The sequence below is a fragment of the Ochotona curzoniae genome, unplaced genomic scaffold (assembly GCF_017591425.1).
Source record: "Ochotona curzoniae isolate NIBS_2020 unplaced genomic scaffold, NIBS_Ocur_1.0 contig_605, whole genome shotgun sequence".
Lineage (NCBI taxonomy): Eukaryota > Metazoa > Chordata > Mammalia > Lagomorpha > Ochotonidae > Ochotona > Ochotona curzoniae.
Window position 1 is genome coordinate 520752 of NW_024466491.1, and position 24026 is coordinate 544777.

General features: G+C 59.0%; 1 protein-coding gene across 1 annotated transcript in view; it reads right to left on the reverse strand.

Annotated features, from left to right (window-relative positions):
* Positions 1–2086: 2086 nt before the first annotated feature.
* Positions 2087–24026, reverse strand: part of FBN3 (fibrillin 3) — a 29701-nt gene continuing 7761 nt past the window's right edge. Inside the window, exons 13-31 of the mRNA XM_040990156.1 lie at positions 23800–23925; positions 22250–22375; positions 22078–22086; positions 21256–21375; positions 21042–21179; positions 20884–20934; positions 20527–20652; positions 18697–18825; positions 17232–17339; positions 9068–9190; positions 8481–8615; positions 8205–8330; positions 7607–7819; positions 7255–7380; positions 6924–7046; positions 6677–6793; positions 5333–5458; positions 2307–2361; positions 2087–2198 (exon numbers count right to left, since the gene is read on the reverse strand). Of these exons, the coding sequence (XP_040846090.1) occupies positions 2087–2198; positions 2307–2361; positions 5333–5458; positions 6677–6793; positions 6924–7046; positions 7255–7380; positions 7607–7819; positions 8205–8330; positions 8481–8615; positions 9068–9190; positions 17232–17339; positions 18697–18825; positions 20527–20652; positions 20884–20934; positions 21042–21179; positions 21256–21375; positions 22078–22086; positions 22250–22375; positions 23800–23925 (2189 nt within the window). The remainder of the gene's footprint in view (positions 2199–2306; positions 2362–5332; positions 5459–6676; positions 6794–6923; positions 7047–7254; positions 7381–7606; positions 7820–8204; positions 8331–8480; positions 8616–9067; positions 9191–17231; positions 17340–18696; positions 18826–20526; positions 20653–20883; positions 20935–21041; positions 21180–21255; positions 21376–22077; positions 22087–22249; positions 22376–23799; positions 23926–24026) is intronic.

The following is a 24026-nucleotide window of genomic DNA, read 5'->3' on the forward strand; positions in this document are numbered from 1 at the left end:
ACTGCTCTCCCAAGCACGCTAGCAAGGAGCTGGCTGGGAAGCGGAGCAGCGGGGACTCAGACCACTCCGATATGGGATTGCCGGCATTGCGAGTGGCGGCTTATTGCGCCGTGCCACAACGCCAGCCCCCATCCAGTTAGTCCGTTCCTGACACCGGAGCTCCCCGCCACCCGGCTGCCCATAGAGGCGGCCACTTCCACTTCCGGTTCCGGGGCTCTGGCAAACACTTAGGCTCTGAAACGAACCAGAGGGGAGCGAGCCGGGGGGGGGGGGTCCCTGGAGGAGCCCCAAGAGAAAGCAGTTCCTTGTCCCCCGAATTCGGGTTACACCGCGCCCCACCCCACCATGCCCCAGCACTCAGACCACATGGGCCACCAGCCCAGACGCTCCCTTAACACCACAGCTCAGGGCTTTTTCGAGAAGCTTCTTCGTGCCACCACGATCCACCCTCTCGGAGGATGAGAGGCGGGGCCGAAAGCGCCAAAGCGCGCAGCTCTGGGACACACCTGCCCTGGGACCTGTGGGAAATGGCAGAGGCCGCTGCCCGACCTGGGAGCCTCTGGGGCGCGGTGGGGGGAGGGAGGGGAGCCTCCTTCCAGGATGCTCCGAGCGGGCTTATCATGCCAGGGGCCCCGTGCCAGGGGCCCCGTGGGGGGCAGAGGTCAGCGTGCGCGGTGACAGTTACAGCACGGCTCTGCTCCCCGACTCCCCTCTCTCTCACTGCAGGGCCCCCCCCCCCCCCGATCCGGGAATCGATCCGTAACACCGGCACCCCCTCGGCCCTGCCACCCTGCTGCCCCTCAGGCCGCGGGGAGGACAAAGGGAACCCGGGGCCCTAACCGCTGCCAGGGGAACGCTGCCAGCCTGCGATTTCTTATCACCGCCCCAGGGACACCTGCCCCGGGCTTCCTCGGAGTCCTCCTCCTTGCAGAGCCCAGAAGTTCAAAGTCAACGCCGTCCCCTAACCTGGACTTTTTGTTTTTCTCCTTTTTTAAAAAAAAAAAAAACAAAAAACAAAAAACTTAACTTTTCAATAAATCTTTATGGGGGAGGGGGGAAGTTGTCTCTGTTCTCTGTCACGTTCTTGCTTTATCATGGGGTGCACCTGCCGGGGCGGGTGGAGGGTTACATGTGCTTCCCGCCCCCCCAACCCCAGCCGAGGTCTGTTCCTGCTGCCGACCATGAGATTTATTTTTATTATTTTATTTTTATTGGAAAGGCGGATAGACAGAGAGGAAGATCTTCACTCCCCAAGTGAGCACAACGGCCGATCTGAAGCCAGGAGCCTCTTCCAGGTCTCCCACATGGGTGCAGGGTCCCAAAGTCTTGGGCCGTCCTCCACTGCTTTCCCAGGCCACAGGCAGAGAGCTGGAAGGGAAGCAGGGCTGCCGGGATTCGAACCGGCGCCCCTATGGGATCCCGGCGCATTCAAGGCGAGGATTTTAGCTACCAGGCCACCGCACCGGGCCCAAGTTCTGCCTTCTTTGGACGGTGCCCTGCCAGGCTGACTGCTCTCCAGTGATCCCTACCCGGGCAGGGTGGCCACTAGCTGCCCCATCCTTGCCCAGGTTGTTTCACCTCTCCCCCCAAAGCCTCCGTTTTCCCATCCGTGAGATGGGCGGGTGAGGACAAGAGCCTCCTCCCGGGGGGGGGGGGTGGGGGGGGGTCTCATCCCAAACAGGAAGTGGCCCTGCTGGGGGTGGTGGCATCGCCTCTCTAACTTGGCCAAATCAGATACATTCACAGTGCAACATAGCTTTACAGCTGCGTCTGCTTTTGATCTGGCCACACGTTAAAAGTGCCCCGGATAAAAGTCATAAAAGCCCTCGATAAAAGTAGCAAGTGCCCTCAGAAAAGCAAAAAAGTGCCCTCGGACCTCCTGTGCAGACCCTGGAGGTGGCATGGAGAAGGGGGGGGCCGAGGTACACGACCGAGCCTGCCCCCATCCCAGCCATCTAACTCCCCAGTGCTTCGATCCCCAGCCGCTCCCTGAAAGCCCCGCCTGCAGCACAGGCCCGCGATCAACCGCACCCAGTAACCCCAAGGTCCGTAGAGGACCCCCCCTGTGTTAGTTAGACAGCAGCCGCTAGGCCCGGACCCTCAGCCTAGCAGCCCAGGCCTGCGCCACGCTCACCACCAGCAGCCGGTTAGGTGAAGCGCCCGGGCCGCAGCCGCCGCCAACAACAACGGCCCAGGTGCTGCAAGTGAAAGAAGTTAGGGTTAGTGACGGAACAGTAGACCCGGCCTTCCACCCGCTGCAGTGCTGGCCGCAGCTCCAGGATGTCAGCTCCGGGTCCCGGCCTAACAGGTTCATCTTCAAGGTCAGGGGGAACTTCTGAATCAAGAGTAGCCGGGGCTTATCTGGAGGGAAAGGCCAAATGATCAGGGGTTAGGGGCTGAGAGGAACTGCTGTGTGTGTATGCGTGCGGTGGGTACAGGCACTGGGGGTGCGGGAATTCTATTCGGTCCATAAAAGATGGGACGGTTGGGCGTGCAGCATGTGGCCGATGCCCAGGTGGGAAGCAGAGGCAGCCCCCCCAGAACTACCCCCTTCCCTTGGCTGAGCTACCATTCCCCCACCCCCCGAAAAACAGTGCTTGGGCAGACCCAGCCAAGAGGGGGGAACTGTCAGAAAGGCACCCCAAAGTTACTGAGGGATGGTCAGAGCGGGGACCCCCGGTCTGCAGAAGCCAATCCCCCCCCCAAAAAAAGGCTGGCAGGGCTGACACAAGGAGACAAAACAGGCCGGCCAGCTGGGGGCCTGCCAGGGGTGCTTCCGCCGGGCTCCCTGCACCTGTCCGTCTCTGAAGGCCCCCTGTGTGTGTGGACCACAAGCTCCCCTTTATCTGGGCTCCTCAGCACCGCCTTCCGGGGGCCTGGCAGCAGGAGACGGGACCCTCCACAAGCCAATGGCAGGGCTCCGCTGGGGCTGGGCGACACAGAAGGCTTCCTGTCTGTCCTCCTCGGCTCTGGCAGTGCCCTGTGGGCTCCACCTCCTTGGCAGGCTCGGGGACTGCTGCGCTTTGGGATCCAAGCTATTTCCCATTTCCCCAGCCTGGCACGGCGAGGGGCGGGTGTCCTGGGAGAGCTCAGGCCGGGCACTCGGGAGCATGGCACAGATTCCAGTGCTTACTGACGCCTGCTGGTGCTCGGCTGGTATAGCAGGCAAAGGCCCAGGGCGCCTGGCCTTCAGTCACCACCATCATGTTCCCAGAGGGGTCCCATCCAGCTCCCTGCCTGTGGCCTGGGAAAGCAGTGGAGGACGGCCCAGGGCCTTGGGACCCTGCACCCGTGTGGGAGACCCGGAAGAAGCTCCTGGCTCCCAGCCTGGTGTCTGTCACCAGCTCTGAGAAGAGGAGAGGGGTCCAGGGCCCGCCCCCAAGGGCATTATGGGGCTGAGTCTATTCTGGGAGCCACAAGTGGACTCTGCAACCCAGAGGGTTTTTTTGTTTTGTTTTGTTTTGTTTTTTCTTGTGGGGTGGGAAGCCCTTGCTTGACCTCCTTCCCAGCTTCCACCCGTCCCCGTGCTAGCTGCTATGCCCACCCACTGCATCCTCCCCACCACCACCAATTCCCGCCTCCCGAGGCACCTGCCGGCTCCCCGTGTGTGCCAGGCCGGTCCCGGGCGCTAGTCCGCTGGTCTTTCATTCATAGCAGGATTCGGGAGACAGCGGTTCCCGCTCACCATCGTTGGCTGGGACATCCTCGGATCCTGAGCTGAGACTCCGGCCGGAGACTCAGGGCCTGCGGATGGGTCTTCCTTCAGGGACAGCGTGGCAGGGATCCCCTCACCCCCAACCACCACCACCACCACCACCATCACCACCACCTCCCCTGTCCACTCCTAAGGGTTCCCCCGGAGGCTCTCACCCTCATCCAATCCAGAAGTAGCCTCTTGGGCAGCCACACAGGACGCCTCCTGGTGTGTTGGCCCAGCCACGGCTGCAGGGGCTGCTGGGTCCTGCACACTCCTCTGTGTCCCGGCAGCCTCCTCGGGCCCCGTCAAAGCCGGAGGGGTAGACGCAGTGGCGAGGGATTCTCCCGCAGGGGACGGGGAACAAGACACACTCATTGTCATTTGTGTGTCTATGTCAGGGGACGGGGGAGGCGGGGGCGGATACTCGTAATCTTCTTGCATCTCTACTCCTAATCAGAGGTCAAAGTTAGCATCTTCCTGGCAGGCTCGGCCTGACCCCCTACTCTACCCATGCCCAGCCCCATGTCTGCCATCCCTCCTCTTTCCCCCACCTCTGCCCTCCCCACCCTCAACGCTGCCAACATCCCTGCTCGTCTAAGGGGGCTGCCTGCACAACTACAAGGGTGCTAGGTGGCACCCCATCCAGGCCACTGGCATTCACACGCTCCCTGGTCCTGCTACTCCAGTGGGGCAAAAGGAGACCCCCGCGTGGGGACCCCTAAGTAGGCAGGCTTCGGCCTAGAGGTCATGACCACCACAACCCACATTCACAGGGCCTCCATTTCAAGGGCTGCCTCCCTCTGCTGCTGATGCACCTGCCCAGGCCCTTGCCAACCCTCATCGGTGGCATGGAGATCCCGGCACCTGGCTGTGACTGGCCCAGCCCTGGCGGCTGTGGGGCCATGAGCCAGCAGGTGGAAGATATGCCTGCTTGGCTGTCTCTTTATACTAGAATTTGAGAAGGTTCATTGCTCACCCAGCTCCTGGCTACTTTCTAACAGAGCTTAGCACAGGCAGGCTGTCACAGACAACGGAGGGAAGATCGAGACGGAGACAGGATGAGGGGGCAGAGCAAGCAGCGCCCAAGAGCAAGAGAGCAGTGAGGACCTGGTCACGGAGGAAGACAGCAGCCAGGAGGGGCCCTGCCGTGGCACCCCAGAGGGATAGAAGCCAAAAGGGAGAGGTCTCAGGACAGCCAAGTGCGCCTGGCTGGGTAGGAGATGAAAGCTGGACTGTCAGGGAGAAAAAGAGAGAGAAACGGAAAAAAATGAGCCCTACAGCCAGGAAGACCTGGGGCTTCAGGAAGATGGCATAGACTGGGGAGCTGGAGGGAAGTGGGCAGAAGCGGACTCCCCGGATGGAGGACCCCTGCAACCGCTACAGTGAGATGGAGGATGTGGGTGCCGCCCAGCCCACCCGCTGCTGAGCCAGTCGCAGCACACCCTGGACCACTCCGGACAGACAGCGCTAGTGAGTCACAGCCAGGCTGATCTCGGTCACCTTGCCGGGTGGTGACCCCCCCTTCCCTCTGTGTAACGTCTGAGAGTGAGAGACGGGGCGGTACGTGGGGCTGCCCTTTCTCCCCACCCCACCCCAGCCTCAGGCGCCACCCCACAAACCTGGCCTCCTACCTACCTTCATAACCATCGAAGTCGCTCGGCTGGAAACCCTGGGGGGCCTCACAGCGGAAAGTGCCCAGGGTGTTGTAACAGCGGGCGTAGGGACCACACAGGCCGGGCTGGACCAAGCACTCATTAAGGTCTGCAGGACAAGGGCAGGGTTGCCTGGGGGTTAGTGCCGGGGGGCGGGGGGGAGGCTGCAGGGAGACGCCTTATTGGTTCCCTCTGTCCTCTTAAAACAGGCTGTCGGAATCATCTAGAAGCTGTGACGGCCCAAGGTGACCCACCTGCCCGCGCTGTGCCTCAGTTTCCCCTGCTGTCACACCTAGAGGCTAATAAGCAATGCAGGGTGAGAATGAACTAAAGCTTGGCCTTGGCACATAGCTTGTGGTAGGGATGCAACATGGGCACCTGTTGAGCTAGGTCCTCGTGGGTCCCAACAAAGTGACACACCTCCACGCCCTAACTCCCGGTGGGATTTTTTTTTTTTTTAAATCCCCAAAGCTTTACGTTCGGAGCTGGTGGTGTGGTGTAGAGGGTTAAACCACTGACTTGCGATGCTAGCGTCCCATATCGGAACACTGGTTCAAGTCCCGGCTGTTCCACTTGCGATCCAGCTCCCTGCTAATGTACTTGGCAAAGCCGCAGGTGCTGGCCTAAGTGCTGGGGGGTCCCTGCACCCACACACACGGGAGACCTGGAGGAAGCTCCTGGCTCCTGGCTCCTTGGGGAGTGAACCAGCATCTCTCTCTCTTTCAAATAATCTTTGTTAAGAAAAAGAGTCTACTCAGCCTTTGTCATGCAACATTAGCGCCAGATAATGGGGTCCACAGGTGGATGTGGGCGCAGACCAACACAACTTTATTAAAAAAAGCAAGCGGAGGGCCAGACCTGACTGGCAGACCACCACCAGTCAGCCGTCCTCCGATGGGGCGATTACCAGCACCCAGTATGGCTCAGGGGGTGCTGACTGAGTTGATTAAGGTTGGGGGGGGTGGCCCGGAAGGGGTCATGTCTTGAAGGGAAGTCTGTTTCCCTGGAAGGCCACGATGGGAGTTTGACGCTTGAACCAAATTTTCCTGTTGGACTGTGAGAGCCTCCTGGGATTTGGGGGAGCATTCCGGGGAGGCACCCCCGAGAGGTCAGACAAAAGGTGGGGGTGGCGCATGTCCTGGACGGAAATCAGCTCGGGGTGGGATACCCAGCTCCTGGAGCAGGAAAGTGGAGAATGTTCTAGATGTCCTCTTGTCCCTCCCAAGGACCGTGTCCCCCCACATCCAGCACGTACTGGAAATCAAGAGGCTTCTTGGCTAAACTAACAAGAGAGAACCAGGGTGGGGTGGTGCTCGGGAGGGGTCACCGAAGCAGCCATTGCGCTGCTGGATAAAGCCGGGCGGGCAGCGGCAAACGAAGGCACCCAGGGTGTTGACACAGCGGAACTGGCAGTTGTGTTGGCGGGACGAGCATTCGTCCAGATCTGCAATGCACACAGCCCCGGGGACGGCTCAGACCAGGGTCCGAGGAACGGCCAGAGAGGCTGCAGACAGGAAGTGGCAGCAGGGGACCAGGGGGGAAGCAGGGAGGGCGGGATGAAGTTCGGCTGTCACCTGCACAGCTCCTTCCATCTTCCTGCAGGCGGTAGCCGCGGGGGCAGCTGCACAAGAAGCTGCCCGCCGTGTTTTTGCACAAAGAGGAGCACGGGGCCGGGGCCTGACTGCACTCGTCCACATCTGGAAAGGGGGACGGTGGGAGAAGGGAGGAACGCGGTCACGTGGATATTCCCTGCTAAGGATGCTCAGGAGCGACAGCAGGGCGCTGGATGGGGAAGCGGAGCAGCTGGGACTCAACCCTGGGCATCCTGCTATAGGAGGAGGATGCAGGGAAACGTCCCCAGGGTACTGGGGAAGCTGGAGCCAGGCGGGCCCGGCCACCACTCACCCTGGCAGCTGGTCGCGGCGGCATCTGGCGCATACCCGGCCTGGCAGTAGCAGCGGAAGGATCCAATGCTATTGATGCACTCACCGTGAGGACACAGGCCGGGGAGCACCTGACACTCGTCCACATCTGGAGACCAGCGGAAGGGGTGGCTGTGTGGCTGAGGCCAACAGGCCACGCCTCCCTCCTCAGCCTCCTCACCCTCCCTACAGGCCCAGCAGGTGGAGGCCTCGCCCACAAGATACTCTCACACCCACACACACACACACACACACACACACACACAGAATGGCTCACCACAACCAGAGTCATGATGCCCACAGGGCGAACGGGAGGAAGCGGGGCACTCACTCACCTCGGCCTTGCACAGTGTAGCCCAGGCCATAAGGGCACAACTCCCTGTGGGCAGGAGTGCCCGGCAGGGGGCACAGCTCACAGAGGGGTCCCCAGGCCCGGCCGCCCACACAGCAGCACACGGCCCTGGATACGCGCCTCAATGCTGGGTCTGGATGCTGGGCCTGGCATGCGCCCTGCAGCACCTCAGAGAAGCAGGCTCCTTGCCGTCCGTCTGTTACAGAAGAGGAGTGAGTGGCAGAGAGAGATGCCAGCCGCTGTGGTGGGGCAGGGTCGCCGTCACCTGACCCTGACCGGGCTGCAGCCCTAGGGGTCATGGGCCATGCCCTGTGGGCCACTAAAAGACACAGCCCAGGGACAGTAGGAATCAGACAGGTTGTCATGGACAAAGGGTGAGAGCAGCAGGTGGACTGGCGGGAAGGATGGCCATGGACCCGTCCAGGAGGGTAGCTTTAAACTCGCTTAGGGCAGTATTCTAAGTGCATCTGTGCGCGTGCGTGGTGAGTAACCCAGCTCAGCCGCCCCCTCCCCAACACCCTGCCTGTGCATGGAGGAGCTCCTGGGCTGCCAGAAGGGGTGGACGGGTGGGCAGCTCTCACCATGGCATTCGGTGAAGGTGGGGCTGGGCTGGAAACCGGCATCGCAGTCGCATCGGAAGCTGCCCACCGTGTTGACGCAGCGGCCGTGGGCGCACAGGCTAGGCTGCGTAAAGCATTCATCCTCATCTGGATGTGGGAGGGGCAGGGTTAAGAGAAGGGCAGGCTGGTGGTGTCCCCGGAGCTGTCCCCTTGAGCGTTCCCAGCCCTAGCCCCTTGTTTGATGTCCCTCTCTTTCTCCCACTTCCTGTGGGTTTCCCTGCACCCTCCATGTCTTACCTATGCAGCCCTGGCCGGGACCGGGCTGAGGACGCAGACCGGGGGGACAGACGCAGGCAAAGGCCCCGATGAGGTTCTTACACAGCATGCCGCGGGCGTGGCAGTCCTGTCTTCCACCTGCACACTCGTCCACATCTTGGGATGATGACCAGGGTCAGTCAGTGGCCCAAGGCCGGGTACCCCAGCATCCCACCCCCAGCATCCAGCAGTTTGGCCAGACACCTGCTTTTCCCACCAGCTTCAGTGGAGGCCGAGAACCATTCTCTACCACCTTCCTCAGGGCAGGTGCATCTGTCTTAAATGCCCTGGGGAGCTGGCGCCAGCCCAGGACACTGCGGCTATCTGGAGGGCTGGAGGAAGGGCTGTTTACTCAGCTGTGTCTAGAGTCCCTGGCCACTCAGTGCCACCACCTTGCGTGTCCTTGCTGCCCACTCCTGCCCCTGGTGGCTCAGGCTGCCATTTCTGCATTTGAAAGGAAGCCGTGAGGTCTCCAGGGCTGGAGATTTTTTTTTCCTGAAACTCAGGCCAGGGAGTCCCAAGAATCCTGCTTGTTTCAACCCTCTCTCACCGTGCCCTGCCAGGCCCACCTCGGCACGTGGCCCCATCGTTCCGCAGAACATAGCCGGCCGGGCAGGTGCACCGGTAGGAGCCTTCGGTGTTGTGGCAGCGGAAGGCGCAGAGCCGCGGGTTCAGGGAACACTCGTTGATGTCTGTGGAGGTTCCAGCTGGGTGAGGGTTGCATGCAGGATCCCACACCCCCAGCACCCCACTTCTACCCCAGGCCGGACCTCAGGTGACCCTGCGGGCGCAAATGAATACTTGACAGGAGCAGCTAAATGAATAAAGAAATAAGTTAAATGAATTTGTGAGTAACTGAATGAAAAACCAAGGGAGCCAATGGGGGAACAAGTGAGTGAAGGCAGATTCGAATGAGGAATGTCGGGGGACGTGCAAAAACGGACAAGTGAACTGCGCCACGCAGTTGGTGCTGGCCGAGTCCAGGCTGCGGCCGAGGGGACAGCCACAGCGGAAGGAGCCCTCTGTGTTGACACGGAGGCTGCTAGTGCACACGCTGGGCTTCTCTGTGCACATCTGGGATCGAGGGTTGGGCCGCCAGGGTTGTAGGTATTGTGCGTGTCACTGTACAGGCTCCAGGGCCACCCATGGGTCCTGTGGCAGGGGACAACCTGAAACCCACACGTATGATAGGGGGGCCGAGGGACTCATCTTCCAGAGATTCAGTCAGGCCTGGGACTGCCTCATGGCCAATGGGACAGTGTTCCTAAAAGCCAGCTAGATGTGAGGGGGAGGGAAGGGGGCAGTCAGTGGCAGGGGACAGAGGGCTGGGTGTGGGCAGTGTAGGGGTGCAGAGAGCTGGGTGTGGGAGTGTAGGGGGGCAGAGAGCTGGGTGTGGGAGTGTAGGGGTGCAGAGAGCTGGGTGTGGGCAGTGTAGGGGTGCAGAGAGCTGGGTGTGGGGAGTGTAGGGGGGCAGAGAGCTGGGTGTGGGGGTGTAGGGGTGCAGAGAGCTGGGTGTGGGAGTGTAGGGGGGCAGAGAGCTGGGTGTGGGAGTGTAGGGGGGCAGAGAGCTGGGTGTGGGAGTGTAGGGGGGCAGAGAGCTGGGTGTGGGGGTGTAGGGTGCAGAGAGCTGGGTGTGGGCAGTGTAGGGGTGCAGAGAGCTGGGTGTGGGGAGTGTAGGGGGGCAGAGAGCTGGGTGTGGGAGTGTAGGGGGGCAGAGAGCTGGGTGTGGGAGTGTAGGGGGGCAGAGAGCTGGGTGTGGGGAGTGTAGGGGGCTGGGTGTGGGGAGTGTAGGGGGCTGGGTGTGGGGAGTGTAGGGGGCTGGGTGTGGGGAGTGTAGGGGGGCAGAGAGCTGGGTGTGGGGAGTGTAGGCGGGCAGAGAGCTGGATGTGGGGGAGTGTAGGGGGGCAGAGAGCTGGGTGTGGGCAGTGTAGGGGGGCAGAGAGCTGGGTGTGGGCAGTGTAGGGGGGCAGAGAGCTGGGTGTGGGGTGTAGGGGCTGGGTGTGGGAGTGTAGGGGGCAGAGAGCTGGGTGTGGGGGTGTAGGGGGCTGGGTGTGGGGAGTGTAGGGGTGCAGAGAGCTGGGTGTAGGAGTGTAGGGGGGCAGAGAGCTGGGTGTGGGGGTGTAGGGGTGCAGAGAGCTGGGTGTGGGAGTGTAGGGGGGCAGAGAGCTGGGTGTGGGGGTGTAGGCGGGGAGAGTCAGCAGCAGGTGCAGTCCCCAGCATAAGGAGAGGGAAGGGTGTGTGTGACAGCAGAGGGCGCTGTATGGGGAGGTGAGGGGAGGTACCGGGGAGGGGAAAGAGTAGCAGGGCACTCACTGCTGCCCTCCTGAGGACGTAACTTGCAGGGGTCACCCGAGCCCTTCCCCAGCGTCTTGCTACAGCGGGGTCTCGGAGGTATTGAATGGTTTAGGCGTGGAGCAGCTGTGAGCCTCATAATGAAAGACGCTAAGGTTCTGTGTGTGTGTGTGTGTGTGTGTGTGTGTGTGTGTGTGTGTGTGTGTGTGTGTGTGTTTGTGTGTGTCGGGGAGTAGGGGTGTTAAGGTGATCCAGGCACCCCAGTGCTGGCCAATGAGCAGAGCTGACCCCACCAAGAATCCCCACCCCATCAGAATATGCCACGCCCCTCAGGCACGGTGACTGGCTCAGAGGCGGACGCGTTATCCATGCTGGACCCATGGGGATCAGCCCTAGAAATCCCTTTCCCCTACTGTTACGGGGGACCCCTTCCTTGGCCTGAGGAGGAAAGTCACCCTAAGTTCACAGCTCTGCTTCCTTCACGGACAGGCAAAGCTGCAGTGTCCTAACTCTCAGACCCCAAACTCTTAAAACCTCTGCCCCAGCAAGACTTCCATCCAACTGACGTGGCCTCAGGGGTGGAATGGTGTATGACCCACGCAAATTCCCTGTGGCTCTAGCTGCCAAGGCTAGCCCTCACTGGATGAGGCTAGCCCAGCGGAGCTGTACCTGCCTCCCCTCTGTCTGCCTGAAGCTCCACCCAGAAGCAGGGCGTCTGCAAGCACTAGTCAGTGTCTGCAGGGAAGGGACATGGACAGGGGACCAAGGTGGAGGTCGGTTCTCTATCGGCCGCAAGGAGAGCGGACGGAGTGGAGCCACCGCACCAGGTGGGTTGTGTGTGTGAATGAACGGTCTCGCCCAGGAGGCCTCTCCGAACTAGAGCTGACACCCATCCCTTTCACCTGCACAGGATGGAGCTGGTTTGCACAGCTCTAGGCTAGCCCAGACACAGAGGCAAAGCCAGACTGGTCCAGGTTAGCCCACACTATTCAAGACTTGCCCACACAGATGCCAGGTCAGACGGGTCTTTGCCCACCACTTCCCAGGTTCTATCTTGGGAGACCCCCACATCCATGCTCATTTTGGTGGGCTCGTGAGGAAGTTTGGGGGTTCCCGAGAGAGAATTTAAGGCCAGAAAGTTGTGCACGGAGCGGTTCAACGCCAGGATTCTGACTGCCTGGGGGTGTTAGAGGGAGCAGCCCCAGAGCCATGAAGTCTGGTGGGGGCAGATGCAGTGGAAGTGCCCAAGGTTGTGGCACATGCCATGGGTTGGGGGAAGGCACTCATCGGTGGCTGTAGAGAGGAGGGAACAGGGCAATCTCAGTGTCAGCCAGGGCGGTCACTGTGGCAATGCCCAGGGCTCCAGGGCTGCCTCAGGCCAATAGGGATGAGCAGGGAAAAATTCATTGGGGCGGGCAGGGTTGTAGGTGGACCAGAACAAGAGCAAGACCCTAACCTCCAGTGGCTTGGGTGCTTCCTCACCTCGCCATGGATTCCCACGGCACCCTTCTGCACTCTGAGAAAAGTCAACACTTGCTAAGACATCCCCACTCTGCAGAGCCCGTGAAAATATAGACACGCTGTGTTGGTTTAACACACGGGCTGGAAACACAGCCACATGGTACCCCTAAAGGGGAGAGGGTACAGGTGGCTCCCAGCACTGTGCCAAGACTCACCCACACAGCTCCTTCTGTCTGCAGCCAGCTGGAAGCCATCCTGACACACGCATTGAAAGAAACCAGCCGTGTGGTGGCACTGGCCAGGGTGGCACATCTGACCTGGTAGGTGGGCGCATTCGTTGGCGTCTGTAGGGGAGAGATGGGGAGGTGTGGTCAGTCATCCACAACTTAGCTCCATGACAATGGATTTGTGCTCCGTGTGTGGTCAGTTAGCAGACTCTAAGCAAGAGACCTCCTGCCACCATTCTACAAGGCAGACACCAGTCTTTTCCCAGCATGGCCACTTAAGGCTATGAATTTGCCCCTTGAGCGCTACTGGCTGAACCCCTCAAATTTTAAAAGTATTATCGTTCCACTTTAAAAAAAAAAAGCCTTGATTTTTCTTGTCATTTTCTCTTTGACCTAGCCGAGAACTTCCTCCGATTGCTTTACATTCTGAGGGTTTACCTTGAAATTTGAGAAAGTTTATTTGAAGGCCCAGAAGAGGCTCCTCCTTGACAAGCATCCTCGGGCCCCTGCAGAGCAGGTGCGTTCTAGAAGGTTCTGTGACTATCCATTCCGCCTGAGGCAGCTGACAGGATGCCAGCCTCCCATATCCTTAGAGGTTTTTCTATTTGTTGTCTTTGTTGCGGAGAGCACACGGAAGGTTGCCACCGGGGACTATGGATGTGTCTACTTCACTTTCTTTTTTCATCCTGTTGATGTTTACATCACAGACCTTTGGGCTCGTGTATTGGGATGGATATCAATTGTCGATGCCTTCTTGGAGACTTGAACCTTTGACACAGCATCTCTGCTTTTATGTTAATAAAGTGTGTGTGATCTGATGTCTGGTTTGGTGATTGTTTTTTATTAATCCTGCTTCTACAGCTGGTACAATTACATGATTTAGCTGGCAGGTGTCACAGGTGGGATTTGAACTCATACTGGCCACTGCAAGAATATGGGGAACTCTGCGGCTGACTCATTTGCAAAGGTCCCCCCAAGCCCTCAAGCTTGTTTTCCCAATGGGAGCTCTGGGTCACCGTGCTTGGCAGTGACAGGCCACCGAGGCCTGCCCACCCCAGCCAGCTGGCCCATCCACCCAATCCCCAGGTGGGTGTTTCCACAAAGCCAGGTGGCTAGGAGCTCGCCCCGTGTTCCTGCAGGTCCCGTTTCTATATGACAAGTCGCTCACGCTGGCTGACACTTGATGGTACTGTAAACACCTCCGTCCACCCCAGCTGCCCAGCTCCCTGACCACTACTGACCAGCTGGCTCCGTAGTGACCCCTAGCGGTGAAGGTTGGACTAAGTCACTGCCCGTATATTCCATTTTACAGATTCACAGATTAGCAGGCTTATAGACACCATTTTACAAATCAGCAGATGGAGGCGTGGCAAAACCAGGAAGTCATCTACTTAACTTCTTAGTGCCGGGACTCAAACGTGGGTCTGTCTGAATGCAAGCAGGGACACACAGCAACCTAACAGGGCAGAGGAGTGGAACTCAGACAGCCTGGCCTGATGGGGAGGGGGCAGGTGCAGGAAGAAGGTACCAAGTGGTTTCCACGGAAAAACAGCAAGGAGCAGTCTAGCACAAGGCCATTCCTATTTTAAATAAACGGCCTCCCCGGTCAGCCTCTGTCAAAAGTGTGCTGTTTATTTATTTTTGATTTTATCCACTTGAAAGGCAGAGAAAGAGAGAATGCTTCACTATGGCTACTATGACTGGGGCCAGACCAGGACAAAGCCAGAAGCCAAGTACTCCATCCAGGTATTCTGTGCAGATGGCAGAGGCCCGAGAGTTTGGGCTGTCACTGGCTGCCGCCCAGGCGCACTAGCAGGGAGCCAGATTGGAACCAGATCCTCAGATGCAAGATACAGGAAACTGAACTCTTGCATCAAATACCTGCTCTGGTTCCTCCCTTCCAGTTTGAAACTCTAGGTTTCTTTCAAGACTTGTTTTATGCATTTAAAATACAAAGTAGGGCCCAGCGGCGTGACCTAGCGGCTAAAGTCCTTGCCTTGAACGTGCTGGAATCCCATAGGGACCCTGGTTCTAATCCCGGCAGCCCCTCTTCCCATCCAGCTCCCTGCCTGTGGCCTGAGAAAGCAGTGGAGGACGGCCCAAAGCCTTGGGACCCTGCACCCACGTGTGTGATACCCGGAAGAAGTTCCTGGCTCCTGGCTTCAGATCGGCATATCATCGGCCGTTGCGCTCACCTGGGGAGTGAATCATCGGATGGAAGATCTTCCTCTCTGTCTCTCCTCCTCTCTGTATATCTGACTTTCTAATAAATAAATAAATCTTTTAAAAAAAATACAAAGTGGGGCCCGGCGCGGTGGCGCAAGTGGTTAAAGGTCCTCGCCTTGCCGCCCAGGATCCCATATGGGTGCTGGTTCTAATCCCGGCAGCCCCGCTTCCCTTCCAGCTCCCTGCCTGTGGCCTGGGAAAGCAGTAGAAGATGGCCCAAAACTTTGGGGGAGTCCTGCACCCCCGTGGGAGACCCAGAAGAGGCTCCTGGCTTCAGATGGGCTCAGCTCTGGCTATTGTGGCCACTTGGGGAGTGAACCAGTGGATGGAGGATCTTTCTGTCTCTATGTGCCTTTCCAATAAGAATAAATAAATCTTAAACAAATAATAATAAGAAGAATAAGAATAATATTCTGTATCCCGGCTCAGGAACCTTGAACAAGCCTTGGGATGGGGGCCATGCCGGGCGCTGTCAGTTTCTAGTTGGCTTCCTGGTGTCAGCTTCAAGCCCTGATCCGTGGAATTGGTGCTTGCGACCTCTTACTTAACAATCAGAGTCTGACAGAGTCTGACAGAGGATGTGGCCGTATTGCAGCATCCACATCTGACAGGTGCGACATACGTTCCCCAACCCACCTTGCTGCTTGCTGATCATACCTGGGATTTAGACAAGCCAGCAGGTGCATGGTTGGTGGCTTAGCAAGTGCAGGAAGCGGATCCCCCAAGCCCTGCCTCACACACACTTTGGGGGCCACTGCTGCAGATGCTCAGGGTCCCCCTGACGGCTCCAGGCAACCCAGACACACTCTGCTTGCACTCTCTCTTGAGATCTCAGCATGCACTGAGGCTGTGACCATCCACTCAAGGGAGGGGGCTGGGCGGACCTCATGCGGGTGGCCTCTGGGCTCCCAGCACCTGTGCTGCCACCTCCACCTCCGCTACAGGCTGCGGGGGGCTCAGATTACTGGAGCAGCTGCTGGTCCTCTCCCTACACTGCATAGCTCAGCCTGTGGCGGCAAGCGAGGGTTCCCCTGGGGTATCAACAGCTGCCACGGGGTGTCAGGTCAGACTTACTCCCACCTGGAGGTAGAGCTGGCTGGCAGCGAGGGTTGAGGGCCAGAGGAGAGTCAGCCAGCAGCTCCCCTGAAGATACTGGCTTTTGCAAGGTCAATTTTTTTTTTTTTCTGATGGGTTTGGCAGGTACAGAAGAAAAAAAAAAAAACAAAAATAAAGAATACGCTGCCTCATTCCTCACCACATGCCTGAGATGCCAGGGCTGGGCTAGGGCTGGGTTAGGCGGTAGGGACTCAAGAATTTGAGCTAACGTCTGCTGGCTCCGGGAGCGGAACCATGTTCCCCCATTTTTTTTTTTCTTAAGATTTACATGGTTTCTTTTTAATTTTCATTGGAAAGGCTGATCTACAGAGAGGAGACAGAAAGATCTTCTGCCCTCCAGCCCAATGCTTTGGGATTCTGCACCCCGTGTGGGAGATCTGGAGGAGGTTCCTGGCTCCTGGCTCCGGATCGGCACAGCACCGGCCGTTGCGGTCACTTGAGGAGTGAATCATCGGATGGAAGATCTTCCTCTCTGTCTCTCCTCCTCTCCGTATATCTGACTTTGCAATAAAAATAAATAAATCTTTAAAAAAAAAAGATCTTCTGGGCCCGGCGCGGTGGCGCAAGTGGTTAAGTCCTCGCCTTGCACGCCCGGGATCCCATATGGGCGCCGGTTCTAATCCCGGCAGCCCCGCTTCCCTTCCAGCTCCCTGCCTGTGGCCTGGGAAGGCAGTTGAGGACGGCCCAAAGCTTTGGGACCCTGCACCCGCGTGGGAGACCCGGAAGAGGCTCCTGGCTTCGGATCGGCATAGTATCGACCCGTTGCGGCTCACTTGGGGAGTGAATCATCGGATGGAAGATCTTCCTCTCTGTATCTCCTCTCTGTATATCCGCCTTTCCAATGAAAAAATAATAAAAATAAATCTTTAAAAAAAAAAAAAAAAAAAAAAGATCTTCTGTCTCATGCCCCCACATGGCTGCAATGGCGGATGCAGATCAGCAGTCCAGAGCTTCTTCCGGGTCTCTCACACGGGTACAGGGGTCCCAAGCCAGGGGGTCATGTTGGACTGCTTTCCCAGGCCACAGGCAGGGAGCTGGATGGGAAGTGGAGCAGCTGGGACTCGAACTAGCGATTACATGGGATCCCGGCACACGCAAGGCGAGGATTTCAATGATCGGGACACATTAGGCTCAGTGGCCAGCCCTGTCGTAGTTGGGTCCCGTCCTCCCCTAGGACTGAGTTTGGATCGAGTTTCTGACTCCAGCGATCAAGATGAAAACCCCGGGGTGGGGGGGGTACACAGTGCCTGCTCAACTCTCAGTGTGGGGGAGCCATGCCTGCGTGGATCCGCAGGACACCCCCCCCCCCGCAGCCCCTCAGGCCACGCGGTGGCCCCTCTCCCCACCCCCCATGGCCACCCTCCTTTCCACCGCCACCCCCAGCTCGCAGTCCTGGCCGCCCGCTGCTCACCCACACAAGCTGTCAGGTCCTGCGTGGCCATGAAGCCTTCCGGGCACACGCAACTGATGCACTGGCTTGGTCCACAGATGTCAGGATCCTCCTCGCATTCATCTATGTCTGGGGCGGCAGAGAGAAAGGGCTACAGGTGTCTGGATTGAGCGCACCGCACCACCAGGCAGAGACTGGCGCTCCATACCGGCCAACACCCCAGGATCCCCAGCAAACACCGGACAGGGCCAGGCACCCCAGGATCCTCACACCGCCAGGGCCACCCTGCACCGCCAGGCACGGGGAGCGGCCTCGCACCCCAGGCCCCCACACTCTGGCCAACACCCCAGGGTCCCCAGCACCCACCGGACAGGGCCAGGCACCCCTGGATCCCCACACCGCCAGGGCCACCCTGCACTGCCAGGCACGGGGAGCGGCCTCGCACCCCAGCGCCCTGCGCAACAGGCAACATCCCAGAGTCCCCCACACCGATCAGGCAAGTGCAGGGACCCTCGCACCCACCTATACACACTTGCCCGTCCGCCATTAAGGCGCAGCACCCGTGCAGCCGCACGGGGAACTGCCCGGGTACTGATGTAGCGTGGCTCAACCTCTGTTCCGCACGCGGAATTTATCCACGTCTGGCATGGGGGGCGGGCAGAGGGTGAGGCATGTGCGCGCACGTGTAAGCAACCACACACACGTGGGGCACGGACACGCACAGAGAGGTATGCTAGCACACACAGAGGTGCGCACGCACGCTGGGGCGGCACGCACGCATGGGTAGGCGGGGTCCTGGCGCTGGACGGGGCCGGAGCTCACCTGTGCAGCCCCCACATTCAGGGTTGATGCGGAAGCCGGCAGCGCAGGTGCAATGGTAGGTGCCAGTGACATTGACGCAATGGCCGTGTGGACACAGACCGTCGTTCAGCGATCACTCGTCCACACCCATTCACACTGCTGCCACGCATCTTCCACACACACGCTCCCCCACGCACGCCGTGTCCTCGGCTGCCAGCATGTGCCCAGGGGGACAGTGGCACTCCTATTGCAGGAAGCCTGGAGGGCCTGTCCCCTCCCTGCCTCGCCCTCAAGGCGGACAGCAAACAGGTGGCTTCATTGCCTGCCTCTCCCCAGGAAGGGCAACCTGGTGGCCCTTGGTCAGGTCACCCCAGGGCCACTGTGATGTGATGGGTTAAGCTGTGGCCGGTGTCACCTGCATCCCATGGAAATGCCAGTTCGAATCCCGGTTACTCCACTGCCAATCTGGCTCCCTGCTAGTGCCCTGGGAAGGTAGCCGAGGATGGTGGCCAGTGCCACTCACGTGGGAGACCCGGATGGAGCTCCAGGCTCCTGGCCTGGGTACGACCCAGTCATTGGAGAAGCAAGCCAGCAAAGGAGGACCTCCCCATGTCCGCCCCCTGCGCCCATGTCCATCCACCCAGTAGCGTTCACTTGCCACACACTCCCCCCGCCAGCCGCCTACCCACACAGCTCTTCGAGACACCGGGGCTGCTGGCGTAACCATGGAAACACTCGCACTCAAAACCGCCAGGGGTGTTGACGCAGGTGCCCTGGCCACAGAGGTCAGGAGAGATGTGACACTCGTCAATGTCTGTGGGGGAAGATGGGGTGGGGTGGGGGACACGGGCTGGGGTCTGGGTGTCCGGCAGGACAGGTCACGCAGCACACAGGTAGACAAGAGACGCATCCCAAGAACAGCCCTTCGGCGCAGGTGCCTGGCGCTGTGGCACCCACATCCCACAGCAGGGTCCTGGCTCCCTGCTCCCACTGAGGCACATCCTGGGAAGCAGCAAGGCAGGGGGGGGGGGCATCCAGGGAGAAGCCGCTGGCACAGGAGCAATGGAAGCTGCCCACCGTGTTGTAGCAGGTGCCATGCGCACAGAGGTCTGGGAGGGTCTTGCACTCATTCACATCTGTATCGGGAGGGGGCATAACACAGCTGCCAGCTATCAGCCAACAACACCCCGAGGCCCTGGGTCAGGGGTGGGGAAGTGTTTCCTTTCCCCGCCCCCACCTACCAAGGCACATCATCCATTGGCCACTCAAAAGGACCATTTGTTGTTGTTGTTCTTTGTTTTGTTTGAGGACCAGGTTTTTTCAAAACCTGGGGTCACCATTTGCAATGCCTGCAGCCCATACAGGGCTCTGCTTCCTGCCCTGGGCTGCTCCATTTGCTAACAAGCTCTCTGCAAAGGCGCCTGGGAAAGCAGCGGAGGACGGCCAAGGTCTTGGACCCCTGCCACCCACGTGGGAGACCTGGATGGAATTTCAGCTTCAGGCAGACCTGGCCCAGGGCTGTTGAGGCCATGTGGGGCGTGAACCAACAGCGAGAAGATCTTTGTCTCTCTCTCTCTCTCCTCTTTGCCCTCCTCTGTTGATAATCTGCTTTCCAAACAAACACATCTTTAAAAAAAAAAAGTCTGGCATCTCATATGAATACCAGGTTCAGCTGCTCCACTTCCCATCCAGCTCCCTGCTGGTAGCCTGGGAAAGCAGGGTAGGACGGTCCAAAGCCTTGGGATCCTGCGCCCATGTGGGAGACCTGGAGGAAGCTCCTGGCTCCTGGCTTCGGGTGGGCTCAACTCCTGCCATTGCGGCCATTTGGGGAGAGAGTTATTCCTCTCTGTATATACCTAACTTTTCAACAAAAATAACTAAGTCTTTTTTTTTTTAAGATTTATTTTTATTATTACTTTTTTATTGGAAAGGCGGATATGCAGAGAGGAAAGACAGAGAGGAAGATCTTCCGTCCGATGATTCACTCCCTAAGTGAGCGCAACGGCCGATGCTATGCCGTTCTGAAGCCAGGAGCCTCTTCCGGGTCTCCCACGCAGGTACAGGGTCCCAAAGCTTTGGGCCGTCCTCGACTGCCTTCCCGGGCCACAGGCAGGGAGCTGGAAGGGAAGCGGGGCTGCCGGGATAGAACCGGTGCCCATATGGGATCCCGGGCGTGCAAGGCGAGGACTTAACCACTTGCGCCACCGCGCCGGGCCCAAAAATAACTAAATCTTAAACAAAGAAGAATCCACATGGAGGGTGGACTTAAAAGCTGGAGCCAGAAGTTCCAATGACCCCACTTTGGTCCCCTCGGAGCCCAGCATCCTACTCCACCCTACTCCACTGTCACCCGTCAATCAAAGAGGTCCTTCAAAAAAGTGGGCAGAAATCACAAATATGAATGTTTTTGACCCGGAGTTGACAGGAAGTGGACAGTGTGCTAGATACTGGGGGAGGAAGAGGAGGGAACGACAGAGATGGACCCTCCGGTGGAGCTGGCCTGGACCGCCCTTACCCACGCACAGCCGGCCGGTGGCATCCAGCGTCAGACCCCTGGAACACTGGCAGCGGAAGGAGCCGGCCGTGTTGAGACAGCGTCCATTGGGACAGAGGCCGGGGAAGGCTTCACACTCGTTCACGTCTGAGGGGAAGACAATAGGGCTGGGGGTGCCCAGGCATGAGAGGGGGCCCCCCCCCCACTACGCCAGGCTGGCCATTCTCTTGCGGGGATGGGGGAGGGAGCATGGTGGAGAGAACATGGGAGGGGCGACTTCACCCAAGACTGGAGTGGAAGTGGGGATGGGGTAGGGAAACAGGGTGCACGTGTGACCTGCACTTGGCAGGTACCGGAAGCGGAAGGGGAGGGTTTTACCTCTGCAGGCACGATCCTTCTGCCGGGCGAAGCCACGGGGACAGGCAGGGTCTGGGGTTGTGAGAACCAGGGAGTCACTGGCACCACCCGGCAGACACATGCACGGGCTTTGTGCCCTGCTCCCCCAGACCTCTAAGGTGACCCCCACGTGATATTACCGATCTCGCAGCGCTGGCACGGGCTCCCCCAGGCGGCACCCAGGGTGGCACAACACTCGGCTCTCAGGGTCACCCCCTGCAGGTTGTCTTCGCAGCGGCCGTCCTGGATCCTCTGCCAGCAGGTGCGCTTGGTACTGTCTGGGAGAGGGAGGGGGCTGGCTTACTTATGGGGGCTCACGCCTGTGCCCATCCAGGGCCCCTCACGTCTTCTCACCTAGGCACGCGGTCCCCGAGGGCCCCAGGAGGCTGCCCGGGGCACACTGGCAGACGTAAGAGCCGGGCACATTCAGGCATGCCCCGTTCGCACACGGGCTGCAGAGACACTCGTTGATGTCTGTGAAAGGGGAAGGAGACAGTGATACCCAGCCCCCCTCCCCCCATCGGGCCAGTGTGGGAAGAGGTCCCACTCCTTGGTCAGGCGCCCCCTTCCTCCTCAGCCCGTAGCATGGCGGAGCCGGGCCAGAGTGTGGGAACTGCAGGAGGTGGGAAGACCCGAGTTCTTGCTGTTGTCACCTTCCTATGGCACAGGATGCCACCCACTGCGCCAAACCAGCTGACTGTCCCTTCGTTCAGGCCCCAAACACGCTATCTGTTGAACCAGAGGGTGGAAGACCTCTCTCCTTCCCACCCTGTATTATTCTGTCCGCCTAATAAACACACACACACACACACACACACACACACACACGACTGCTTAGGAGCTGGGAGCTCTCAGAACCCCACAGTCTGGGGAAGAGAGCTGGCATCTGGGCATGGTTAACGATGAACTTGATGCTTCCAGACAATCAGGCAGGATGGAATGTTCTAAGAGACCCCAGTTTCCGTTCCGGGCCCGATCCACCTGCTGAGCAAGCCCACCCTGAGGTTGGTCACCCAGAGGACCACCCAGGCTCGAGTTGGGGCCGGAGACCGTTCCCAGTGTATGGACACGCATCTCCGTGCACACACACACACAGGTAACACGTGTGTGAGCGTGTGGCTGCATGACCCACGCATGCGTACGAGGCGCTCAGTGCTTGCCAGGGAACCCTGTTACCTTGGTATTCTGCCAGAAGCGGAAACCCGGCGGGGGGGGGGGGACGGGCAGGAGCAGCTGTAGTTGCCAGGGCCGTTCTGGCACCACCCGTTATCACACAGGAAGCCATGGAGGGTGCACTCATCCACCCAGCCTGGGTGTGGATTGCCCTCCTGCCCACTGGTACACTCACCCACGCAGTCCTGGCCTGTGGCCCCCGCCTGGTACCCAGGTTCGCAGGTGCAGCGATAACTGCCGGGAAGGTTCTCGCATGCGCCGTGGGGGCACAGTTCGGGGTCCAGGGCACACTCATTGACATCTAAAGCAACACAATACGGAGGTGTATCAGCAGGTGCCCACCTCCCTGGGACTCATGCCAGGCCAGACCCTGAACCCCATTTTTTCTCTCTAAATCCAGATCGCTCAGCCTCGACAGTGCAGCCATCTAGGGCTGAAGTGGTCTTTATTTTTTCTTTCTTTTTTAAATATCTATTTATTTCAAGGCTGGTATGTTGGCTTAACAGGTTAATCCTCCACCACCAAGCGCTGGGATCCCACACGTACACCGCTTCTAAGCGGTTCTGTGGCCATTTGGAGAGTGAACCAGCAGATGGGCGCTCTGTCTCTTGAATGAAAACATATGTATTTATTTTTACTGGGAAGTGAGATTTACACAGAGAAGGAGAGACAGGGAGAAAGATCCTCCAACCACTAGTTCACTCCCCAATTAAATGGCTGTAATAGGGCCCGGCACCGTGGCCTAGCAGCTAAAGTCCTCGCTTCGCACGCGCTGGGATCCCATATGGGCGCTGGTTCTAATCCTAGCTGCTCCACTTCCCATCCAGCTCCCTGCTTGTGGCCTAGGAAAGCAGTGGAGGATGACCCAAAGCCTTGGGGCCCTGCACCTGCTTGGAAGACCCAGAAGAGGTTCCTGGTTCCCAGCTTCGGATCGGCTCAGCTCCAGCAGCTGCGGTCACTTGGGGAGCCAATCCAAAGCCAAGAGCCAGGAGCCCCTTCTGGGGCCCCCTTTTGGGTGCAGGGTCCCAAGGCCTTGGGCCATCCTTTGCTGCTTTCCCAGGCCACAAGCAGGGAGGGAGTTAGATGGAAATTGGAGCAGCCAAGATTCATTGGGGTGGGGTTGGGGATAGGCGACCATGGTGAACCCTGCCTTCTGGCTTCCCCTCTCCCAGCCTTCTTCCTCCTCTTCCTCTCAACCCTTCCTCCCAGGCCCTCCTCTCTCCTACCCCCCCAGCCTCACCCAGGCAGGAGCAGCCACTGTGCACCCACAGATACCGGGAGAGGCTGGGTCCTGGCCTGAAGTCCCCACGACTGAACCATACCTCATCCCCCGGAATGGGGCATCCTCTCTGGGGTATGAGGGACAAACGACAACCAGGTCTGGGGTCTTGTAAGTTCCCGTAGTGCCTCGTGAAATCTACAGAAACTTGGTTACAGATCCCCCTGTGGCCACCTGAATCTGTGAGTGCTCTGGTTGGCTACCGATTTATTTTTTTTTTTAACAGAGCAGGAATGGGCGTGTGGCCTGGTGATTCAAGCACCAGTTCCGACGCCCGCATCTTGGAGATCAAGTCTGACTCATTAGGCTAAACTACCACCCGTGATGCCAGCATCCCCTATGCATGCCAGTTCAAGCCATCCACCGGACGCTTCATTTCTCATCCGCTCTCTGCTCATGTGTCTGGGGAAGCAGCACAGAACGCCCCCTCCCACCCCCCGACTCACCCATGCAGGTCTTGCCGTCAGGGTTGAGCTCGAAGCCTGAATTGCAGATACACTGGAAGCTGCCTTCCGTGTTGGTGCAGTGGCCCAAATGGCAAGGGCCATTGCCAACGTCACATTCATCCACATCTGTGGAGAGGGAGGTGGTGGGCAGTCAGGAGGCAGCCTCCTAGCCCTGTTGGGTCCCCCACCTCCCCTTTGCATGGATGAATCGATGTGTGGATTGGTGG